The sequence below is a fragment of the Chelon labrosus genome, assembly GCF_963514085.1.
Source record: "Chelon labrosus genome assembly, chromosome: 3".
Classification (NCBI taxonomy): Eukaryota; Metazoa; Chordata; class Actinopteri; order Mugiliformes; family Mugilidae; genus Chelon; species Chelon labrosus.
The window spans coordinates 6,440,880-6,467,168 of record NC_140339.1 but is presented as its reverse complement, the minus strand read 5'-3'; the positions used below and the strand labels follow the sequence as shown (position 1 = coordinate 6,467,168).

Below are 26,289 nucleotides of genomic sequence, written 5' to 3'. Positions count from 1 at the left end.
CAGCAGGTTGGCAGAGTAATAAAAGGATGTCAATGGGCGACTTGACCTCTACAAATATTCCAGTTATTATTCCTCTAAAACATCCTATATCTGTCTGCAACCCCTCTGGACCACGGAGGCATTTAGGCCCCACTGCTGCTCATAAAAATCACTTACGCTCTAACGCACAAAAAGCCAGAGCAAGGTGGCCAGAGAGAAGAAGGAAGGCATGGAAGCACCATTCCGCTTGTCACTGCGTTGAGCTATCGCGTCACGGTTACTGTCTCATATGGCAGACGTGTGCTTATTATAGCATCAGCATCATCTGTTTTTAAGCACATTTCTGTGCTAGTTAAGCAAAACATTCCAGCTGCTGTGGTCACACTCCCGAACAATACCTTGCATATTTCCTCCTGCGACATATGTCTTATGTTTTTTTGGTTCGTGTCAGCTCTCGTTACGTTGCCCCTCCGTGTGAGGGAGCCTCAGCACAAAAGCCTTCAGATTGGCTCGTGCAGCTTTGTTTTGCTTTTTGCCTTGCCCTCTCCTGCTCTTTTCCCAGTCGGTGCATCATCACTGGGCTTTAATCATTTCTATTAACAGACTGCCTGTCTGGCCTCCTTCCACTTCAGCATGCTGCCCACACCTTATTCAGCCGGTTTTCAGTCGCCTGCTTATCCAGAGGGCTTTCAGGAAAGAGAGAAAAAGATTGTAATCCAGACTCTTGATTGTTTACTAAATGTTTGGAGAATTCTATCTGTCATACTAATTGCGTTGGCGTGCGAATCATTTATTATGGTCAAAGATTTGTAGTTATTTTATGAACACGGACAGAATCCAAATAATTTCTGTAACAAGCTCAGATGCAGTCAAGAGATGGAATATTTTAGTTCTGTCTATCATTAGTTAGCTGATATATATATGTTCGTGATATATTTTAGTACTAATAGTGGTTAATTGAGTATTTACAGATTGTGTAATGCTTTTAGATAATTCCACAGTATCCTATGTAGTGTGATTTTAACACAACACCCAGTTCAGTTGGTTGTTTTTGTCAGGATCGCTGTGTCATGAAATCAAAATTTCACAAGAGGCAGTGCATTTAATTACATTATTTGTTACACCGTGTTATTTATAACCAAGGAACCTCTTGATACATTATGTATTCCACATGAAGGACCTCGTCATAAAGGCAGTATAGACTTTTATTGATCCACAAGGGAAATTGCTTGGTCACAGTAGCTTAGTAGCAAATAAAAAAAACATTTTAGAAAGACGCTAGTAAAAAGAAAAATAGGTGTAAGACGGTAAAAAAAGAAAAATAAAGATTTAAATAAGATTTGCATATGTACAAATCTATAAGAAATACAATCAGAAGTAAATATACGCTATATGCACAGGAAGGATAAATATAAGGCGCAATAATATGGATGGAAAAGTATATAGGCTAGTTCTCACTAAGTTACATAAGAGCACAGATGATTCGCCTGCAGCACAATAAAATAGGGTCTGACAAGACTGAAGGAGAAGAGCTGTCAGGGAGGCTAGTTGGTGAAACCGAAAGCAGAACACAAGGAGCTGGTAATCAGGATTTTAACAGGTTATCATTGAACAAGGTTGAAGACCTCAAGTGTTGGGAGGCTGACAGCGTCCAGTAGATCTAAAGTTTGAGCAAAAACAGAGGCAGGTAGGGTGGGAGTTACGGGCAGGGGTCAAAAAAAGGGAGAAACCTCATAAAATAATACAGTATTGAAATAATGAGTATAAATCTGTACAGCAAGTACATTGAATAAACAAATAATACGATTCGAAGAAGCATTTTCTTTCAATGTGACAACCTACTATAATTAGCACAGGTTAGTTTACAGCACGATCCCAGGTTTGAGATATGAGGTTAACAAATACTTTTAAATAACTCTGTACTGTTGAAGTAGTTTAGCAAGGCCCATGGTTAACTTTAAGACTTTAAGACTCAGATTTTACTGATATAAACTGAAACTAAAGTTGATAAAATAGTTGGTGTCACTATTTGTGTATAAAAATACGTGGCTTACATTGGCGCGTTGCATGACAATAAACTCGTAGTCTTCCTCTTCCCGATTACTTCCAGAGTACCTTGAAGGAAAAAAGACTTTCCTCCAACATCACTAGTCTTTGGATCGAGACTTAAACAAGTTTCTGCAGTTTTTTTTCTTTCGTTTTTACCGTCCAGATTGGCGCAGCGATTTCTAAACAAAATAAAAAATCAATGTAACAGGCAGTCAGTGCAGAGAAGTTGCTCTGTGAACACTGCTCTGACTGGGACACCGTCGGTCCCAATGTACTCTGTGAACTCTGTGACAAGGTTTTTGAAGTAATGCGGCACAGCTCCTTTGACTGAACAGAGAGAAGAAGGGGAGGAGAGAAAAACAAAAGGAAAACGATATGAATTAAGATAATGATTGCTCGGAAAGTAATAATAGGACGGAGACAAACATGCGATGAACAGAAGGAACCGATGTGACAGTGTTGTGAGTGTTATACGGTGTTGTTTTACCTAAGCCTCGTTACTGCAGTGAACTCCGTCTTCTTTCTCGATCACGAGTGACAACCGAATGAAAAGTGCCGCCTACCTTTGCCTCTCTGCCGGCTGCATGCACGAGTGTGTGCGCATTAAAAACGCTCAACTTTAACAGCAGTGAAAAGACCACCCTAGGACCCCATTAAACTGAACACTTCAGGAGAACTTGTTCAACTTCAGCTGCTGCGACTTTTTTGAATATTTAGTCGTCAGGATATATGGGTGAACAAGAGTGTGTTGACACTATGGAACACTGTGTGCCCGGCAGTAAATTCGGTTTATGCCATAAACTCGGTGAGAAGCTTAGCTACACTGAACTTCTTTCTCTCCTTTTTTTTCTTTTTTTCTTTTTGTAAAGCGTGTATTAGGATCAAGGGAAATTTGAAACTACTTAAAATTAAGCAGCTTATGCCTTTTTGTCAAGCAGGGTCTAATCTGAGTAATTTAAGCCATATGCTATATTCGGTGACTAGCTTTAAGTGTCAGCCATGACCAACTTAACAGGAAGTTAGGCTCAGGGTTCCCCAGCTCTCCCACCTTTGCGATCTATGCACCTGTTGATAAGACCAAAGTTAAAAGATGAAGGCGTGGAGAGATTTTTCTCTTCAGCAGCCATCTTCGTACCTCCGGGCTACCTGTGTATCTTATCTGTTTTTGTTACTGATGAGCCACATATATACAGTACAAACATATGAGTAAACATGGCAATCATTTTCTTTCTCTACGGCATGTGTGACAGTAAGGGCAATGTATTTTTATATGAATTTAATTGTTGGCAGCCTATACATGTGCTAAGGCAAACAGAATAATAAAAAGCTGTGCATTGAACATACTTTCACTTGATGTTTGTATTTTCTCAGCCATTGTTTATTCCCAGGGCGTTTCTGGCACAGTGTGAACCCGTAATAAGCCTGCTTTGCAATTGAGTTGACTTCTCTTTCATTTTTCCCTGTTATATTTTTTTTTTCTATGTTGTTTTTCTCTTGATTCTCCCAGAGCCTCAAAATAATAACGCATTTGATTGTACCTGCAATTGAGTTGTCCTTTGCCTGCCTCTTTCTTCACATTTCCTTGGAATGTGTTACGCTTTTCTGTGCTTTTTTAAATTTTTTTTATTATATCAATGTATGCGTTTCTGAATACGCGTGGGTTTGTTTCAGTGTCTGCAGAGAATCTGGAGAAGAGCCTCAGGCAGATGGAGAGGCAGCTGCTGCAGCTGGAGAGAGACCTGGAGACTTTCTCCTCCCCCGATGACCCCAGCGACATGTTTTTCACCAAAATGGCTATATCCTTTTACGTGCGTATGCAGACTCTCAGCGCTCTGGGGCATTATTCATTGACTTTTTAGTGTAATGATTCAAACCGATCAAAAGTTAGGAAGAATTTATGTGTTTACATTGATCGCTGTGGTGCCGCATAGGCTGGCAAAAAAAAAAAGCAAGTTTTCATGCTGATGTTCAGCTGAACCTCAGGTATTAAGGTAAGGAGCTCTCGGTTCTGTTTTGTTCACTGTAGTTGATACAACGATCAGCCACAGCATTATGACCACTTACAGAAGAAGTGAATAACATTGACCATCTTGTGACAATTCAGTGTTCTGCTGGGAAACTTTTGCTGGATGCTTAGACATGTACCACTCACCTAGACCAGACCAGGCGCCCCCACCCCATAGCAATGACACTCCTTGATGGCAGCAGCCATCCCCAGCAGGATGCAGCCTGACACAGGCACGCACACAAAAACATCTCAAAGAACAACTAAAAAAAACATGAAGAACAGCACAAGGTGTTGACCTGGCTGCCAAATTCACTCGATCCCAAACTGATCAAGTATCTGTGGGATGATCCACAGAGACCCCTCCCTTCAACCCATAGGAGGGCAACTTCAAAAGGCATGGGATGGTTAGAGAGGGAGAATTAAGTAGCCTTTGACTTTCTGTCATTCTCTTTCGCTTTCACAGTGTCAGTCATTACTGTACATGCTTGAAAACGGAACAAGAGCAATTTATTATGTTATATCAGATTGTCTTTTAGTGGCAAATCAACGATGTGTAGCCACACAAATAGACATTTTCCTTTTATCATTCCACTGCCCATTTGGGGATATCTAGGCCTATTGCAGACACCTGTCTGTATCTTTTTGACATCAATATAAATTATTCAGTGTCTTCTGAGGTAGTTCTAGAGGATCAGTTTGACAGGTTTGTCTCAGGCCAGGTGTGTAAGTGTGTGTTCAATAATACACCCTGTGCCCGGCCTCCTTCATGTAGTTTTGATCAGTAGCCTAGGGGCTGGGGCACTGATGGCTTGTGCTGTAGTAGTTAGCAGAGAGCTTGAGTGCAGCACAGAAAGGCTATAAGAGAATGGATTTGACAGCTTGGCTTTCTGATTGTCTGTGCGTTTCACAAAATGTCTTATCATTGATTAAAGACTCCATCAAATTTGAAAATGAAATGCAAACTCATTGTAGGTAAAGATGTGAGTAACATACTCTAAGTGAATAACGAGAATGCCAGAGTTCTTGTTTTAGCAAAAACTGCCAGACATACACACACTAACTAGGCTTAACTGTGCAATAACAAATATTTTATATGAATTTTGTGTTTTAGGCTGTTACATCGTTATATTCACCCCAAAGCCCTGCATACATTTTTGGTTCTTCACTGATCTCGCACTCACAAAATTCACCAGGGTTCAAAAGAATCGTGATCAGGTTTTGATTAGATATCTACAACGATATCTACAACATCTCTAATCATCTCTGCATCTCTAAATTAAATGTTAAATGGATTTTCATTGTACTGTTGCGCAAAATACGTGCAGCGACCTCACAAACTATTTTTCTTTTGAATCTGAGCTCAGTTTGTTTGGTATCTAACTTATCTATCGATAAATGTGCTTTTAAAGCAGCATTAGTTTATCATGTTTGCATAATGAAGTTCTTTAACCCTCTGAGGTCTATAGTATAATTGGCCGTTTTTGATTACTTTTGGTTTTTACCTTTATATCTCATGTTAAAAATGAACGGTTTACCTTGCCTTGTTTGGTATCATTCGTTTCAGCACAACCTCACATGTGCAACTTTACAGTTATTTTTTCATTTTGACATACTGTATTAACATATTGGACCTAAAACCACACTAAAAACATAAAATCCAAGTAGGAAAAACTTAGATTTTTCACTGGGAAAACCACAAACATGTTTAACGAACCATATTTATAACTCAGAATGCAAATCTAAACTGTAAATTTCAAAGCTTATGTACAAAAGTCATTCACAACTATTTACATTAAAATGCAGGAAACCCATCAGGCTTTTTTTTTGCACGACTATTTACAACCATTTACAAAACTATCAGGCGTCACAATAAGTAACATCTAAACGTCACAAGTCTCTCCTCAAATCTCAAAACTTGCTTCTTTCTTTCGTCGCCATCACTCCATAGAATGTGTGTTGCGTCACTCCCACAGCTTTTCCTTCTTCCTTAGCAACCATTGCCATATAATTTTCTGATTGGTTGATGTGATCCTCCTCCATTAAACGCGTACCAAACATGACGACAATATTCACGAAAAAGCATCGTGTAAATTATTTATAATACGTCTAGTTTTACTTGGCCTATCAACACAATTTAAAAAAAAAAAAAGGTATATAGTTTGAAGTTAGCACTTTCTACACAATGTGAAACGGAGAGTCAGTGAGACTGTGTCTTGCTGCTATGTCGTCTTAAATTGGTCATTTGATTTGGAGCATCCATCGACTCCAGAGGGTTGAAGTGAATTTAGACTGCACTGTTTTTCGTACTTGGTCAGAGGGAAGTCAGTGAGCCTTCTGAGTAACCCTGTAGAAAAACATGCAGCAGTCCTGTTAAAACCTTGCACAGTGCAGCTGTGCCTGCTACTGAAGAAGTCTGTAAATCTACCTCACCATCCAAACGAGATCCAGAGTGGGGTTGTCACATTGGTGACATTGAAAATTCTATTTTCACTTTATGCAGCCACTTGAGTAAACAACAACTGTGTTAGCGGTCTAGTGTTGCATTTCAGGATCTTAGCTAAGCTTGTAAAGGTGGTAAATTAGAGCACGAGAGAGAGAGACAGAAGGAGAGTGAGCCTATGAAGAAAGGGAGAATGAAAGATGATGGAACAGATGAGGAAAAGGAGTGAAGAATCAGGGGAACAGGGTTTCTTTAGAATTGGCTGCAGTGGGCGGCTGGCGTCTCTGGAATAGGGAAGAAGTCAGTAGAGAGGGAACAAGAGGAGGAGAGATATTTCACGCCCCATGATACTTATCAACTACCGCTCTCAGCTATCTTTTCTTTTCTCTCTTGCTTTCTGTCACCTGCTCACTTTCCTCATGCGTCTTCGCCCTAGCTCCTGGCTTGAAAAGATATTACTGACAAGTCAATCTGGGAGGAGTGCCTATTGAACAGCATTTACCCAGCTGTGAATAGGTAGTCCCATCCCCAGCCAGATTCATCTGAGGCCAAACCTCAAATAGGTCCATCAATTGAGCTATAATGAAGGGGCACAATAGGAGCCAGAGTGCCTGCCCACACACTTGTGTGATGGCACACACACACACACAGGCACTGTTACTTCTTATCTGCCATGAGACAGCAGCATTACAGCCATTAGCTGGACGCGTCATTTTCTTTATTATTATTATTATTATTATTATTATTATTTTAGAAAATTACCCACACATTTTAAATTAAAAATACAGATTATTTTTTTTATTAAATAAAGTCATCATGTGTAAAGGACAGACTGGGATGTGCATAAACGCAAACTAGGAACAGAAACGTTAATAATATGTAAGAAACAGTAATTTGAGGCGCATTATATATACATTCACCTATCAGGCCATAACATTATGACCACCTTCCTAATATTGTGTAGGTCTCCCTTCTGTCTCCAAAACAGTTGTGACTCATCAGAGAATGGACATGGGTCTTCTGAGGGTGTCCTGTGGTGTCTGGGAACACAATGTTGTTAGTGGGGGTCTTTGGGTCCTATGGGTTGAGGGGAGCGGCCTCTGTGGATCAGCCCAGAGATACTTGGATCAGTTTGGGATCTAGTGAATTTGGAGGCCAGGTCAACACCTTGTGCTGTTCTTCATGTTTTTTTTAGTTGTTCTTAAGGTGTTTTTGTGTGTGTGCCTGTCTCAGGCTGCATCCTGCTGGGGATGTCTGCTGCCAACAAGGAGTGTCATTGCTATGGGGTGGGGGTGCCTGGTCTGGTCTAAGTGGGTGCTACATGTCTAAGTAACATCCACACAAATGCCAGGTCCAAAAGTTTCCCAGCAGAAAATTGAATTGTCACAAGATGGTCAATGTTATTTACTTCTCCTGTTCTAATATTGTGTCTGATCGGTGTATATGTGTTTTAAATATTGAGTGAATATCCTGTGTGTAGACTTGCTCGACAGTCCTGTATTCCCTTGTGGTTCACATGTGTGTTAGTGTTCTCACTTTCCTTGCCTCTTGGCTCTGACACCTCTCCAGCACATGTTGACACAAGCATTAACTATTTGTCCTCGTTCACACACAAAATTGTACCAGCATAGCAGATCTGTGGTTTGCTTTGCTTCGAACCAGGAGGACCTTGCCTTCCGTGCGAGTCAGTTCAGATGCTGACAACTCTAGAGAAATCCCCAGTGTTTCCTAGGATACATCCATATCTTTATAGGACAGGCTCTTGACACTGTTTTGAGGTGCAAGAGCATGCAGTTGCCTGAAATGTATAAGCAGACTGTACTGACTGCTGCAGCCAGTACTACAGCACTGCGGAGAGAATGGTTAAGTCACCATCCAATGTATTTACACTAATGGGGAAATGCTTCGCAATAAGTTGTAATCCAAGTAGTTAAAGCTTTGAAATCAGTGTGACAGGTAGCACTGAAGTCAAATTAGCTTCAAGTGTGGTGAAGACTGAGTTGCCCACAATAGCAATGCTGTCAAATTTGGTATCTTTCTTTTCTAAATACAAAATGTCCCCTTCTGCTTGGTTTGTGTTTATGTTTCCAGTTAATATTGTGGATGTCAAGTGCACACAGATACGTTAAAGTGGAAGCGGTAAACACACCATAGGAGTAACCTAACAGACAATATCAGAGCTCTTAATGTCAGCATCACAGTTTACCACTGACTGAATGCAGTCATTTTGCTGCCAGGTAAAGGGAGTACTCACGTCAGCATTTAATAAATAAATGTATGATGGATGTTTGTTGACCTTGACCACAGCCCTCACAGCTTCAGCAAAGTTGCACGGGAGCAGTATGGCAAGCTGGTGATCATGCACAGCAATATGGAGACGCTGTATCAGAACGTACTGGAGTACTTCGCTGTGGATCCTAAGAAGACCTCGGTGGAGGAGCTGTTCACTGACCTCAGCAACTTCCGGGCCATGTTTTCTGTGAGTATAAACTGAACTGTAGATTGACCCATGAGAGAAGCGTATTTCTGAGCATGTTGTGTGCAATGGAAAAACGTTAACATCTTGCTGTAAACTGGGACGTCTCGATCAAGTTTTTTGCCCCCCCCCCCCCCCCCCCCCCCCCCCCTCTATCCGATACTGCTCTTTTAATATTTAGTATCGGCCCCGATCCGATCTTAAATAAACAAGATTTCCTTCCCTGGAGATTCATAAAGGCTTTTCTTATGTGTATTAAATCCAATGAATAGGGCTGTCAAAGCTATGTAGCAGGGACAGGGCAAATTGTACCTTGGCTCCAGAAGCTCCAGCAGACGGTGAAAACCTGTGTTCTCTACTCCAGAAATGGGCTGGTCATCCAACTCCCTAAACTCCCTTACAGTCTCTAGAATATTTTTTGCTTGACACTGTCTCGAGAAAACTTTTCTCTTCTTTTAAACGCACCGTTCACTCTTTCTTGATCTTTCAGTGCAGCTGAGTGTATTCATCGTTTTCAGTTTTGTTTTTTGGTGGCGAGTCAAACTGTTAGTATTGAATAAGGATCTCCTGCAACCACCTAACATCCACAGTACATAATTTACAAATTTCTGTCTGACGGATTTCATATTCCAGAGTATTCCAAGTACTTTTACACAGCAGTCGTGTTTAGACGTGATTTTTGTTCTTTTTCTTCGTCTTTATGGCCTTGCTTTTATATAGCGCTTTTCTACCTATTGGTACTCAAAGCGCTTTACAGTCACTTTACAGTACCCATTCGCTCACACAAGCACTCACACATTCACACACCAGTGCCACGCGCTGGGGGCAACTGGGGTTCAGTGTCTTGCTCAAGGATATGGCATATGGCACATTCCGGGGATCGAACCACTAACCCTCTGGTTCGTGGACAACCCGCTCTACCTACTGAGCCACAGCTGCCCATCTTTACATTTTTTTTTTTGGCAGCATTGACGCAAGACAACTGCCTTCTAAAACAGAAGAAGAAGAAGTCGTTTTGGTGCTACAGGGATGTGATTGGTTCATGGCAGACGTAAAATAAATGACAACAAAATATTTGGCTTGGCTGAAGTGCGATTTTAGTCTGATATAATCTTTTTAAAAATGCCTGGATCAGCCCAGACACCGATCGGGACATCCTCCAATTCATTACTTACTTACACATGTTAGATTAATCGATCCTGGATTGCCATCTAATGATGAATTGTGTTCCACGTGGTATTTAAAGGCATTTTACATTTTTTATCAGCAAATAATTATTGAAAATAATGCTAATACTGCTTCACTGCTACTGAATTTATAAACATAACCAACAAGACAAAACCTTTTACTATTTGCAACTAATTAGATAATAAATTAAGCCATTTTAGTAGTTTTGGTTCATTTGACGAAAGCTGGAAGTTGGTATGCTGTTCCAGTCAGGCGTTTTATTGCCATTTGGTGGACAAGATTGCTTTAAGTCCAACACCATAAAGCTCAAAACAAGTCTAATATCAGCTCCAGTATTGTGTTGGGTTTGAGAAAAGCCGCAGTAAATCTCAAAACATGCTTCGAGATATGACAACTGTTTTATCTTTTGCTGTTTTTATCCGCTGGCTGTGTCAAGACAGAACCTCTACCTCTTTTTGTTGTTGTCAAATCAGTGCCATGTGTTATAATGCAAAGCAGAACAGCGCCAGTCCTGTGTAGTCCAGTCCCACCCAGACATTTATGTCATCGCTGAGCTCCGTGGCCTTATCAGTCTGGTAGCTACTGTGAGTTCTGGAGCTGCGGAGACCCACTGTGTTTAATCAGCAGGATTAGTGGCACAGGCCACTGGGCACGACAGATAATAGTAGCTAATTAGCCTACTAAAGTTCTTGCCCTGCCCCCAACTTAACACCCACCACACACACGCACATACACACACGTACACAAATGGATTTCACGCCTCTTTGCTTTTTTCCCAAAGAAGTCATTAGTTATACTTTAGTTTTCCATGTACTCCAAAGCTTTGTCTGCATGCATGTGCATTTCAGGAAGTGTTTCTGGGTGGTGTGTTATTCCAGGCTCAGAACTGAAACATCACTTGCAATGCAAAGTTACTTCCAACTTTATTACATTGTTATAAGTATGGTTTTTTTTATGTTAATTGTGATCAGAAATTGTGGTAACTCAGTATGAGCTCTCTCTTTCTCCTCTTGCTGTACTTAAAATCTACTATATGCCTGAGCGAGACTGATGTAGACATTTTCAAATACATACAAATACACTGATCAGCCACAACATTAAAACCACTGACAGGAGAGGTAAATAACATTGACCATCTTGTGACAATTCAGTGTTCTGCTGGGAAACTTTTGGGCCTGGATGTTACTTAGACATGTAGCACCCACCTAGACCAGACCAGGCACCCCCACCCCATAGCAATGACACTCCTTGATGGCATCCCCAACAGGATGCAGCCTGACACAGGCACACACAAAAACAGTTTAGGAGCAACTAAAAAAAAACATGAAGAACAGCACAAGGTGTTTACCTGGCCTCCAAATTCACTCTGTGGGATGATCCACAGAGGCCCCTCCCCTCAACCCATAGGACCCAAAGGCCCCTCCCCTCAACCCATAGGACCCAAAGGCCCCTCCCCTCAACTCATAGGACCCAAAGGCCCCCACTAACAACATTGTGTTGCCAGACACCACAGGACACCCTCAGAAGGCCCATGTTCATTCTCTGACGAGTCACAACTGAGTTGGAGGCACCAGGGGGACGTACACAATATTAGGAAGGTGGTCATAATGTTATGGCCTGATCAGTGTATATATATTAGTTCACCTATAATGCTACAAGAACATGGTCTCTCATCACCACATTCCCTTTTCAGTGTGCTGATTAACACTAATGAACTAATTCTCACCCACACATCTTGACATGCTGTCTGCTGGATCTGAGACTGAAGTAACAGTACAGTATCTGAACAGACTTCACAGACTCTAGTAAATGAGCAACACAAAATGTTCCCACATGCACTGGTCTGGCTGTTGTTTACTGTTTTTATACCTATGCTACTGATCCCAGCACTTCTGTGATCCTCACCTAAAAAGCAGTAGCACCACTGGCTTTGTTCAGATATGAAACAAATCCAGATTTAATGATACAAACCTCTGTATATACCATTCATTAATTATTGTTAAAATAATAGTAAGCAGAAAAATAACATTTCATATGACACAATATAAAGCATTATAACAAGATGCAATCTCTTTTTCAGTTCAGTGGTTCAGGTTGGAGTTTTGCCGTGGCTTTTATGTTGCGACCAAACATAACACTTAATGACTCTGCCACTGAAAGGTGAACAAGCCAAGTGTTATAAAGACTAGCATTATATGGGCAAAACTCCCAAGGTAGCCTTTTATTCCCCTGGTCAAGGAGTAAGAAGCTTACACCCTCAGCAATTCGTTCAAATGGCCACATCACACAGACATACAGTATCTTGGGAAAAGCCAAGGCTAGGTCAATGGACGCAGGGATACAGTAAATCTCAGCATCGTAACCTCTAGGTCAAATCTGTGTCAGCATTTACCCTGCTGTGCCAAGGCCCATGCTAATAGGTGCGTGCTGTCTATGGACCACTACCTAAGGGCAACTGAGCCTTGAACTCTATATTGCTCGCCTTGTGTGTGTGTGTGTGTGTGTGTGTACGTGTGTGTACGTGTGTGTCTCCATGTTTGTTTGTGTGCGGACGTCATTCTGTCTCTGCAATTTTTATGGGAAAAGCTGTTTTTTTTTTCCCTCCACACACAGAACCATACACACACACACTTGTGCACACACATGCAGCATGCTCAGTCACCCGTAGGAAGGAGACCCAGGGCGAGGCCGCACATCTGACAGGAATCCAATTGAGCGTGTCTAATGGCGGACATCCAGGAGAAGAAGAGGAGGGCGAAGCAGACCTGCAGTGATGAAGGAGAGCGGAGGGCAATTTCCTCAGAGAGCTCGTTCTCTCTCTCTCTCCCTCCCTTTCACTCAGCATGTCTGTTTGTCTCTCTCTCTCCGTCTCTCTCTCTCTCTCTTTCTCTCCTTCATCTCCATATTACAGTAAAAATAAATGTTTTGTCAGAAACAGGATTCTCCTTTTCCCTATGCTGCCTCTCAACATTACTCAAAATCAATGTTGCTTCAGTTTACATTCTTTTTCTGTATTGAGATCATTTTTGGGGACGGTGTTAAATTTGGATTTAAAACCCAGATGAAACGTGGCTTGCTTGGTGCTTAAAATGTGCTTTTTCTTTATGCTTCTCCACTCAAGTAATGTCCCGCTGACATTTGTTACTGTTCGCATTTTGCCTATGGCTTCTCTGATTTAAGGAGACAGCAGAGCTTTTCAATCTGGCTGTATTCATGTCAGTTATTTATTTATATATTCTTTGGTGTGACTATCTTTAGCAGGCCCTCTTCCGGTTCTACTTTTTGTAAAGCTCAAGCGTGAGCTTTACTCAAACTTTTGGTTGCTTTCTGGTCCACTTTTAAATAAGATGCTATTTTGCAGCTTCTGCACACTTCCTCATTGGATAGGCATAGTCATGTTATAGAAAGCACTACATACCCGTTTTTCAAAAAATATAATAACTCAAAAACCTTTTCATTCGCCACGGGATTCTGTACGGGCGTCGATGATCCCAAGAGGATGCATGCTTCTCACTCCTCTTGTTACCTTTTGTGCTTCAACGTGAAACTGTCCTCACAAATATTTTATGGATTCAGCTGAAATTTGCAACAGACAATCAAGGTCCCTGGAGTATGAAGCCTCAGGACTGGTCCTCTGATTTTCCTCAAGCTTCACCGGCGGTTCAAAGAGTGCAACAAGCAGCTTGACTTTTTTAAAAAAAAGAAATATGCCAGCCTATTGTACGAGTTGTAGTGAAATGAGGTGCAGGCATTCACAGTACCCTGAGAATGAAGTGCCATTTGAGCCAACATTAGTACTTTGGTTAATGTGTGCAAAACTAATGACTTTCCCATCATCCTCAGCTGTAACTTGCGCTACTTTACTCTTACTGGTTTGCATGTTTGTTTTGCTGCTATGCAAAACTAAGACTGTGAACTATTTACTTACTTTTGACCTACATTCTTCGTAGTACAGTTTTTATTTGCATGTTTGTAGTACGTCTTGTTGTTATGCCATTTTTATTTACAGCAGATAAATGAATTATATGTTTTCATCTTTTACTTTTAGTTTTCAAAAAAACTTAATGTTAAATCTGATTGCCTTTTCAATCCGTGGAGCTGTTTGAATGCAATACTGATTTCATCATCGACTAAAGTACGCGTGAAGTTATTCAGGTTGAGGGAAGCAACAGCTCGTTTTAATTGCCTTCGCACAAGTGTGTTTACATGCGGTTTTAGTAACCGATTTTGACTTTTTAATGAGAGAACTGCTTGGCTGTGTTAAAGTTTTGACAAAGCTTGCATTGTGCATTCATCATAGCTGTCTACTTGTAACCTGGGAATTCTTAATTGTTCCTTACTCAGAATGTATTCCCTGTCAGTAATCATGTTCTTCTCTTTAGTTTTTGCTCATTCTCTCTGCTGCCCCTAATTTACCAGATTGGGTTTCCATTAAGAATATAGTCATTTGTGAATCTGCGGTTGCCTCGAGCAACCGACAATCATTCCGTCAAATCAAAGTTAATTTTCTGGAGTAGTTTGTTCGATTTAAAAATAGTTGAGAAAAAAAGAGAGAGAGCTCTGAATGGCTTTGGTCTCAGTCATTTGGCATCCATCTTCCCATTCTCCTTTTCGTCATTGCGCTCTTGTTCTCCTGTGTTCCCGTTAGCTTGTTGAGTGGTACTCACTAAGCGATGTTGTTACCGCCTATTGTCTTTTCATTTGAGTGAGTTTAGATAAGAGAAGAAAGTGTTCAGTGGATTCAGTTTTTAAACCAATCCACTTTTAGACACTTTCTTTGTGTTGTTGATTACATAGAGATTAGATTGTCCTTCTTCCAAGTTTTAAATCTTTACTTCAAACTTTTTTAAATGACGGAAGACCCTTTCAGGAGCCCTGTTTTGCGGAATGTATATCCTTTGAGTTGGAGCTGCATGCCTTGCATTGGGCCTTGATTGGGCCTCTTAAAGATAGCCTGTGACTGTATTTGGTTGCATTCAGGCAAAAATGCTTTGAATTCTCCAGCGCATATAAATTTGTCTTATCAGACCAGAGAATATTTCCCTCCTCATTCTTTGGCTGTTATTCCAAGCTGGCTGTCATATGTCTTTTACCCAAGAGTGGCTTCCATCCAGCCACTTTATCAAAGGCTCAATTAACGGAGTCCTGCTGATATCCGTCCTGCCGCTTCTCTCATCGCTGTAGAGGACTTCTGAAGCTCAGATTGTTTGGTTCCTGGTCACCTCCCTGCCCAAGCTCCTAGTTGCTTGGTAACTCAGTTTTGAACTCCAAGGCGAGTCCTGGTTGTTCCGGGCTTCTTCCATTTCACAGTTATTGTGGCCACTGTGCTCCTGGGAACACTCTCAGCGTTAGAAATTGTTTTATGCGGCTGGCCTAATCTATGCTGGCCGCTGCCCTCCGCAGAGGGTTCCTAAGACGTCATGCTTTGATTTCTGTCTTGACAATGTGAGTTATGGGACCTTGTGTTCACATATGTGTGCTATTCTATATTTACCCAATAAAATCACTTTGCCCGCGTTTCTGAAGACAATTCTATTCTAATCTTAGGGTTGATTAATTGAAAAAAACAAGTGCAACAGCAAAATGCGTGATTACCTTCAATATGGAAAATTTGAAATTTTAGTTTTCAGTTTTAATACGTCTGTGAAAAAAATGTATATTTTCTCATTGTCATCTTAATCATTTCTGATAATTGAACCAGAATAGATGGTCAGTTTTTTTTTGTTTTGTTTTTTTATCAATTTATTATTAAGTCTAGCATATATAGCAGAATGCTTCCTACGTTTGTGAACCTGGTTTGCTAAACAACCACAGTTTCCTTGTTCTTTGTTCATACAAAAACACCAACCATAATAGATTCAGCTCACTGTGTGCACACATGCAGCATTTCTTGGATAATCTGCTTCATGAATAAGGCCTTTGTCTACTAATGTGCAGCCTGACTTGACTTTAAAAACACAGGCTTCAAGGCTAGCATCGTGGAGTTGTATCATATAGCCAGTACTGTATACTGTTACACCTCTACTATAAGTCGTTCACTATAGTGTACTATAAGTCTATTCAAGTTGCCATTTCTCTGCATTTCAAGTGACTCGATGATGCCAAATTGACTACACTGAATTGTTTTGAATTCAAGTTGACTATATCATTTCTAACAATGGTCACTTTTATGCGGATATAATAAGAGGCTGTCAGAGGCCTCAGTAAGTGACTACCCCTATTTAGTATGTCACTGTTGCTCTCCATATACCACAGTTTTTTTGTGATGTGTGTTTTTGTCCTTTCATGTTGGTTTGGCATTACCATTCTTTCAGTGACCTGCCAGTCAAGCTGGGCTGTGTGAATAACGCAAGAGGTGGGAAGTCGAGGGGGAGGAGCTGGGTGTTTGATGAAACCCCAGACTCCCTTGCTTTAAGTGACTGGCTATTGATCAGAATGGCAATCACGCTAGCACTCTATTAAATCATATGCCGTCTGTCTCTTGGCTGTGGCATTATTGAGCCATCGACACTGTCTTTGGAGTTTAACAACGGGGATTATAGAGCCTTTATCCAAGGTGAATGACGACACAAAAAGACACTGTGGCCACCTTTGAGGTCCCCACGGTCTGGACCTCTGCATTTTCCACGGGTGTATATACTTTAAGTCAATAATGACTCTACGTAAGTGCTGCTAAGATGTAGTACAAGATATGGAACTTTCTCCTTGGTCTTTTGAGTGTGGGTGGGTGGGTGGAGTTAAAGCTCTTGACACTAATACAATATCTTTGACCAAAGAAAGAAAGAAGTGCAACCGGAAGTGCAAATAGCAAAAAAAGCAAAAATTTTAAGTATTTAGTAATAGTATATACATATAACAAGTGTAATACTAATAGTAATAAGTTAAACTGATGAACCTTCTGAAATTTCTCTTCACAATTGAATTAACCATTGTCTGCATTAACTGTCAAGTCTTTTGTGATCCTTTTAGCCTGGGTGCGGCTCATTCATTGCAAGGCTGAATCTTATACTTGTGACATATTTTATGCTGCTGCTCATCTCCCCTTGTAAATTATCTTTGTTGACCTCTATATTTGTGAAACTGTGGCTACAGCCATGATAGGTTTACCCACAGTCTCAATCGTGGTGCTGATGATATTTATTCTGACTTATTGTGCATTTATGTGATGTTAGAATAATTTCGGAACGCCATTGTAACCCTGCTTTTGTTATCCATGTGTATTTTTTTTATGAGATTTTCTTCTTGAAACATTGTTTGAGTCAAACCATATTTTACACAAAAAAATGACAATATTCGTAAAACAATCATTGTTTTGTAATACTGAAATATTAGAACTGACTCAATGATGAAGTTCATGTCTTGTCTCAGACATTAGGTGCAACACAGAAACATTTGTTCTTAACCAGTGCTTAGCATCTGTTACCTGACTGGACAAAGTTCAGCCAACGGGTGATTACTAACAGAAGTGACTAATAGAAACATAGTGGCCTGGTACTTGGTGCATGTTTTACTTTATTCATTTATACTGTAGTATTAGTATCACATTTATTAGACACACTCCAATACTGTTATACTCTAAGGTGATGTTGATGGACATTAGTACACAACATTGCTTATGGAAAACAGCTGCCTCTATCATGTCTTAAGATTTTTTGTACATGAGTGTTAAGGTTTTTTGTTTTTTTTTGTCTGTTAAATCCAGAGTGACAGTGCACCTGAGAAGCTTTATCTGACTTTAATGGTTCCTGATAAAGATGTCTGTAGGGTTTGACAGCTGCCTTTGACAAGCTCTACACTACTGTAATTAACCCCACTTAGCAGTCCGTCATGTTTTCTCTTTCTCTCCGTCTTTTTCTCATTTATTTTTTTTTTGCTCTCGCTTTCCCCACAGCAAGCGCTGAAGGAGAACTTCAGACGGAGGGAGTCAGAGGAGAAACAGAGGAGGGCGAGGGCGGCAAAGGAGAAGGCCGAGCGTGAAAAGCAGGAGAGGCAGCAGAAGAAGAGGAGGTTACTGGAAGTCAATGCAGGTAGAGACCGCTCAGTTTGCATTATCTGTCAACTTTTGCCAAGCCGGGCCCTTTTTGCAGAGGGTTGTGTGCTAAATCAATCTTGGGTCAAATGGTGTAGGAGATCATTCAAAGACAATGACTCTCATTTATCAAACAAACAAGTCCCATTTAATGGATTAGAGGAGGCACCTATTTTCTCACAATTACGTGTTTGCCTCTTGAAAAATTAAAACCCCCATCTACTGAGAAAGCATTTTTTGCTTTGATTGATGGAGATAAGTCACGTTGGAAATCACTTATCCAGTGTGTGCTATCAGAGCACAAAGCCAAAAAGCTTTTTCAAAAATATCAATCTGTCCATCTGTCCAAATTATAGTCTTGCCTTCTGTTGTTGCTTACCAATTAATCTATCAAAATTTCCAGATGTGAATAGCATACAATTTTATTACATGTTAACACAGTGCATTCAGTGCCTTAATGGTTTTATCGACAGTTTACCAAGGTGTGATCCTTGACGTGGAACCGTATGCAGATTTCAGCCTTATAATTATTGACTGGTTCATAATTTAATGAGAGAAAGACAACTCTTACTTGACACTTCTGTCAAAGACTTGAACAGGAATCAATATGTATATCCACAAGAAACTTTAGCAGTGTTTCACCATTAACCAGGATCTGCTGGTTTGAAGACAGCGTTTGAAACCAAATTAAGTGATTTACATGTTCTGATTTGAGCATTATTCCACGGTCTGAACAAGATGATGGTTGAAACTATGATAATCTCATGAAGTTAACAATCACAGTTAATGTTTATACTTTGCATACTGACTAGCATGAGTCATGAACCAAGGCACAAGGAAAAGGTTTGACGAATTTGCTTAAAAAGTCCTTGTGCAAATTCTTGAAGATTTTCTTCACTATGTGATTGAAGACATTTTTGGCATTTTGGTACCTGGAATTACAAGAATTTTTGTCCTGAATGTTAATATGCTTGCTTCAATAATTTTGGGCCCATTGAACATGCACTTCATTGTCCTTATTCAGGCGTCCAAGGCAGCAGACGTCCTGTTGCCTCCCTGTATATGTGAATGGGCTTAAAATCCTCCTGAAACAGCTGCGGATTCCTGTGTTTCTGCACATTTACATGTCCATTCTGCTCTAGTTGGTCAGCTTCAAGCCTTGAGGAGGCATCATACATACATACATACACCATGCATGTTCTAACACAAAGCCAAAGCTGGCACAACTATAAGTGAAGAAGCTAGTGCAGCTACTTGTCCAGCCAGATACAGATTTGTCTTGTATTGCTATGTAGCAACATATTTCTACTATTTACACTGTGATTGCCACAACAACACATATTGTAACGTAACCACCATCATTGTACATATACAATATGTTGCGTGCCGTCTCCCCCAGTGATAATTTAGAGTGATAACTCTATTTACCCAGCAGATAAAGACATACTGTAGCAAAATCCACCCTATGCCAGAGAATCTGACTTCGACTGCCAGTTGTGTTTATTTATTTATTTATTTATATTTTTTTTCACCTTTCACTTTGGCGTGCTGCTGATGCCAGAAACTAGTTCAACAGTGCAGCCTCCAGCACCCTTTCCAATGCCAAAGCCAAGGCTGGCAGAGCAGGTGTGCTTGGCAGTCCCAGCTCTGCACAAGCATCTATAGCTATGGCAGAGCTTTTACGCCAGCCCTCTGTAGCACTCCTGTAGACATCAGAACCACTGTGCTCCATCCAGGCCGAGGCATTGTGTGTGTGCCATCTAGTCAAACCAAGGTTGGCTTTGGCCAAAACGTAGTGCAAAGCACTCCTTTTCCCCCCTTTTCCTCTGGTCTGGACACCCTTCAGTTGTCCCTATTTACCACAGATTGCCTGAAAATGTACAGTGGTGGGTTCCTCCAAACAATGAGCTGTGCTCTCATGGATGAGTGATGCACACTCTGTTACTGCAGCAGTGTGCACTGTATCTCACCCTCCGTCATGTTTTGGTTATGTGGAAATACCAGAAACAAAAATAAACTATCACACACCGGTATATTGATTAGTGCAGAACGGTATGATAAGACTGCAACTGTGCTTTTTTGACTTATTACTTAACCACTTGTTTAACCCAAACACCTCACATGAAATTCACAACAAACTTGAATTATTCATTTGGTGCAGGCTGCAAATTTAAGGCTGTAGTAGCTGCACTTAACTATGTATTAAAACTTAATCAACAACATTTCATATTTACAGTTCATTTAAATCTGTTTTCACTTAGTCATTAATTTTTATTACTGTCAAAGATAACAATTACAGTACATCCATTTGTTTTCAATGTTCCAAACAAATAAAAGGGACAACAATATTATTTTCTAGCACTTAGCACTTGGTGTACTCAAGTGGATTTTGTTAACTCTTGCAAAGATTGACAGCTTGGGATCCTTTTTCCTGTGGTCGTGTGTCAGTTTGTGTTTCACTGCAAACTTTTTCTCTGTGTCAGAAAAGTAGTTCAGAAATAAGAAAATCATAAGAATAAACTTCAGCCAAATTTTGTCAGAAAGGCTTATAAAAATATGCCTAGAGCTTGAAATTTATTTAGATACGCTCAGTTTAAGATGAAGCTAAAGGCGAACCCGGTGACATCTCTAAGAAGTGATGTCTCTGGCAACGCACACGCGCACACATGCACACATACACATATATAAATACACACAGATTGTTTGGATGAAATAAATATGCGACGGAGATTTGTGCATTGTGCTGCCAACCCAGGACAGGATTTGTCTCTCACTCTGCCACACTCTCTCACTTTGTCTCTCACGCTGTCTGTCTCTCGGCCTATTTATTAACTAAAGAGCTTTCTCTTTGTTTGTCAGGGAGGATTGTCCTCAATGGAGATTTTCTGTGTAATCATCTGATTATCCATCAATTCCCTAAAAAGCCCCAGAGAGACTGTGTATCCACATTATGCTGAAGGGCACAGCAATGAGAGACAGGAAAGAAGGGGGAGGGTTTCCTGGAGGAAATGATCAAAATGGATTTCAGCTTCTTTGACTTCTTCAGGTATCTGCATTTAGCTCGGTTTTAACTTTGCCTGCTTATGTATTCCTGAAACATAAGCAGTCCCAGTTTCCTGAGACTGGGCTTCAACCTACACTATAATATAAAAACCTGGTTTTGTCATTGGTGCGTTCTGGCAGTTTGAGAGAGCGGGAGCATTAGCCTGCATACATTTGCATAGAGCCCTATGGAGATTGAAATTCAGATTGAATAGGTGTTTTTTTTTTTCCCCTTCCTCCTCTAGCTGTGCCTGGCTTGTGTATGACAAATCTGTTGCATTAACTCCCAGGGTAGGCCGAGAGCAGGAATGTTTGTGGAGCGACAAATTACACATCAGAGCTTTATTTAACATTCCCTACATGGCTACAAGCGATGAACTATTAAGACGTCAAATGGAAGAACAGCAAGAGATGCAACCCTGCATGCAAAGACGCTAAAAGCATGGAAAGGGGCATTAGAAAGGAAATGAAAGAAAAAATCAGTTTGAGAAGCAGGGGCTAGATTGAGAATCAGTATGTGAACGTGAGATATTTCTCCGTGCCATGCAGTGGGATTAAAGTAGGACTCCGATAGTTGGGTTGCTTTTGATGCTGCTTGCATATTTTAATAATTTGATAAATAAATCCAAATTCCACAGTTGGAATCAGCTCCCAGTGTACTTGAGATTGCAATAGTATCCCGTAGACACCACTCGGCAGTGGGCATGTTCCCTGTGTTGCTGTGGGGTTAACAGTTTCTTGCTCCATGAGTTGTGAATGTGTTGAAACCAACACAAAGCCTGTTTATTGATGGAAGCAGCTTCACACTAGATTTTGAAAAAAAACATGTCTGCACTGGCCTCAGTGTTGTGAGCCACCATTGTTTAATGTTTTGTTTTGCTGTCAACATAATATTCCTATAGAACTGCACAGTTGGCACTTACACCAATCAGCCACAACATTAAAACCACCTGCCTAATATTGTGTAGGTCTCCCTTGTGCCTCCAGAACAGTTGTTACTCATCGGAGAATGGACATGGGCCTTCTGAGGGTGTCCTGTGGTGTCTGGCAACAGGATGTTGTTAGTGGGGGCCTTTGGTTCCTATGGATTGAGGGGAGGGGCCTCTGTGGATCATCCCAGAGATACTTGATCAGTTTGGGATCTAGTGAATTTGGAGGCCAGATCAACACCTTGTGCTGTTCTTTTTTTTTTTTTCAGTTGTTCCTAAAGCATTTGTGTGTGTACCTGTGTCAGGCTGCATCCTGCTGGGGATGGCTGCTGCCATCAAGGAGTGTCATTGCTATGGGGTGGGGGTGCCTGGTCTGGTCTAGGTGGGTGCTTCATGTCTAAGTAACATCCACATGAATGAATACCAGGTCCAAAAGTTTCCCAGCAGAACACTGAATTGTCACAAGATGGTCAATGTTATTTACTTCACCTGTCAGTGGTTTTAATGTTGTGGCTGATTGGTGTGTTTTCACCTTTCCTATACAGTGCCATTCGCCCATCATTATTCTATTCACGTTTACCAAATTCTAAATGGTGAAATTTTAGCATGACTGTCTGTACCAGATTCTTTGACTAACCGGTAAAACAAGAAAACATCTTATTGTGGCAATACAGTTTTTCATTTTTATTTTTTAACACTGTTAAGAGGATGAACCCCAGTGACCTATTACAATATTTAGTAGCTGGTTATGATGTAAGGTTTTCATCATCTAGTGAGTGGTTTGATTACTCAAAGTATCAGTAAGGTGCACCAGAGCATACTCAGTAGAGGGGGAGGGGGCTGCATTGCCTTATTGGGCCATTTGTCTTCTAAGTGTCCAGGGGAACACAGTGGTGGACCTGCATTCATTGTACTCAGGCATGTCATTTTCTCTCCTTAGCTTTTCCAGCCCTTGCCAATTGACCCTATTTCTTTGCCTTGCTCTGGCCCACCTCTGCTGCACACTGCTACAACTGGGTCATTGTCCTGATGATAAGTGCCACATCCTGTTGAGTGAAGTGGCAGGAGACATTAGTCCGGGTCTGAATGCAGGGTAGACATCGACACACTGGCAGGCTGCTTGTCCAGACAGTGGAAAGCGCCCAATCGGAACAAGCTCTGATTAAATAGATGGTGATTGAAGTTTCACTTCGTCAGGAGGACAACTAGAGTTTTTTTTTCCTAGCGGTTGAGGTTCGGCTTCGACTTGCTTCTTAGTTTGTTCTTTTGTTTTGTAGTAGAGTCAATTCTCTGCTTTTATCTTCTTGTTTATCTGACCTGTGCATGTGTACCTCTAACCACACAATGTCTTTCCACACATTTCTTTCTTTCCCGAATTGACAGTTAAGCTCAACGCACCTCCTAAAAGCTCATTTACTAGATCGTTTCTTACAATACCACTGATGAATTCTTAATTTTTTGTCAAAGTTAAACTAAAGTTTCTGTGCACGTTGCACGCCTGTCACGAGAGCTCTGATACCAGATTCAGGAGAATAGAAAAAGGCAGGCAAATTGTGCACATCAAAGCACCGCTCAGCAGCTACACCGCTACAGCTGGTCTACCACTCTTCACTGTCCCGTCCCTCTCACCAGTCTTTGTTCTCTAGCCCCATCCTCCTCAACACTACCTTTCACAAGCTGAATGACTGTTTCAAACCCATTTTCACAGCTGCTAGCTTGACAAATATTCTGCTGCCATGTGTTCCCTCTCCATTACTATCCATGTGACATGGCTGTGATCTAAGTTTGTGAGCATGTAGGTGTGAGTATATGAATATGTGTTATGGTTTTCAGTGTCGGGATGTCTGAAAGCACCTCTTGTCTACATTCTATAAAGCAGTTTTCTGTCTCAGCCCGTCTGACTTGCTGCTGATTGATGTGTAAAATTGGACTGTTTTTGCGCCCATATATTCCTGAGGCAGGAGATCTGAGTGGGTTTCGTTTTTCCTCGCCTCCCGAGGCACACAACGTTTCATGTTCTTGTGGGTTGGAGTCAAACGGAGTACTACACATGAAGGCACACACTTCAGGTTGCAATAGATTGATCTGCTCCTTTCTGCTTGCTTTCCGTGTGCTTTCTGTGTTTCGGTGTGTGTCTGTGTGTGTTGTGGTGAATGTAAAGCTCGCCGCCTGTGATGAATTGCCACAGGAGTGGAGACAAATTTGGACGTCGAGGAGCGTTGGTTTTTTGCTCCGACATTTTAGCTGCCTCTCCGCTCTGCGTAATGATGAAGAACTAGGCACATATCAGCCAGAGGAGGAGTGCAACTTTTGTAAATGGAAAGCACAACAAATGCACACATAGGAGCAAGCCGTGTGTGTGTGTGTGTGTATGTTTACAGTTGCAGCTTGGTGTAGCTCTTACTGTAGGTTCAGCCATAGCCCAGGACCAAGGGGACCCTCCGCCCTCAATGCAAAAGCTTCCGTGTAAAGGGATTATGTGCTGCAGAACTGATTGACAGATTTGTAGGTTTGCTGTATGCGTGGAAGAGCATGAAAATTTCTGTTTGCATGCCCAGTTTTGCTTCCCCAGTTTTGCACAGTGAAGTGGTCGCAGACTCTCGTGAACGAGTCTTAGATTGAAAGAGATAAAGAGAAAAGGTTGTCGGCATCTTAAATTTGGCATGCTTCAGAGGTTAATCACTTCCTGGAATCCGCATTAATAGCTTTTATAGGCCACATATGTGAAACACATTACTCCCTCACACATGTACTTCAGCGAGGAGCATGATTTGACTCAAGTATCAGAATACTGGTCACATCCTGTGTGTATTTTCTTGTCAAATCAATGTTAATCCATAACAATCACTGTGTTCATGTTAAATAATTGCTCATGTTGACTTAAAGTAGATACTTAAAGTCTCCAAACTGAATAACATATTTTATCTAGAGCAACACTTTCCATGAGTGGTAGCCTGTTCTGTGGTAAACAGATTGTGTATTCAGTCATAATCTGTAATGCTGGTCAGTCTCGGAGCAGCAGACTAAATCAATCACTGTGCGCAGGGCAGAAATGCCTACGTGCTGCAGCACCTGATTTTTTTTCCAACCATTTTTTCCTACTTTGTTAAGAAACACATATTTATTTCTGCACCTTATAAGACATCATTATTTTACGATAGGGTAGCATAGAGTGGCTTGAAGACCAGCTCTTGCCCTCAGCTGAGATTTTTTGACCCTCAAATGATATCTGACATTTTCCTTTCTCCGCCCCCTGAAGATATACAGTCCACTCAATATTACATTTTAATACGGCCACGTGGACAGTAAATGAAAGCTATCATATTTTCCTCAGTGCACAGGCTGTTGGTTTATTTGCATCGTACTAGCGGCCGACTCGTGCTCCCAGTGAATAACAGAAATAAATTAATAAACAGAAAAACTACTTTTCATCTTAAATCTTCGATCGTTATTGATGTATTTAGAATGTTTTTTCAGATACCCAGCTACCCCCCACAACATCTACATGCACAGGGCTGTGGCAACACCTCTCTGACACTGCAATAAAAAACTGTAAGCTCCTCTAAGGAAAGATTTACAGCAGAGTTCTTGTATCAGATTGGATTAGCTAATAAACTTAAGTCAGTGGGGAAGCTGCTCATTTGCACCTTGGGACTCTGTCTGCCCTAGCCAAGGGCAACCTTTTGGGAATCTGCTACGTATTCACCGTTTGCGTGGTGATGTTTTGGACTGCAGTGTTGGCTTTAGTCACCAGAATAACAAAAACGATACAGCCATACCAACGTGTGAATTAATTTGTGTCGTCTCACAAAAAAAAGAAAAAAGCCCCATGTGTTGTTATTGAATGTGAAGACCTTTTGGCTCAGCGAATGTCCTGGCAGCATCACAAAGCCCTCGCTTTAGTTGTAGAATTTTATGTTTTTATTTGGTGGGTGTTATTGTTCCGCGGGGAATTGTCAGCCGAAATGAAGGAGTGAGAAAAACACACACAACCTTAATCAGAGCAATGTCCTCCTACCCTTCACTAAATCAGTGGTGGGACTCAGGAGTCACACAGTGGCTAATGATACAGCCTGGCTAAGCTATGAAGCATCTGGAGTTGTACCAACTTTTCTAGCACATCATGGTGAATCACACATGTACGATGTG

The 26,289-nt window shown here is 41.1% G+C and overlaps 1 protein-coding gene across 1 annotated transcript in view; it reads left to right on the top strand.

Annotated features, from left to right (window-relative positions):
• Positions 1–26,289, top strand: part of LOC311485367 (protein diaphanous homolog 3-like) — a 148,041-nt gene that overhangs the window by 72,090 nt on the left and 49,662 nt on the right. The window contains exons 23-25 of the mRNA XM_084540727.1: positions 3,700–3,826; positions 8,793–8,955; positions 18,032–18,167. Coding sequence (XP_084396853.1) covers positions 3,700–3,826; positions 8,793–8,955; positions 18,032–18,167 — 426 coding nt within the window. The remainder of the gene's footprint in view (positions 1–3,699; positions 3,827–8,792; positions 8,956–18,031; positions 18,168–26,289) is intronic.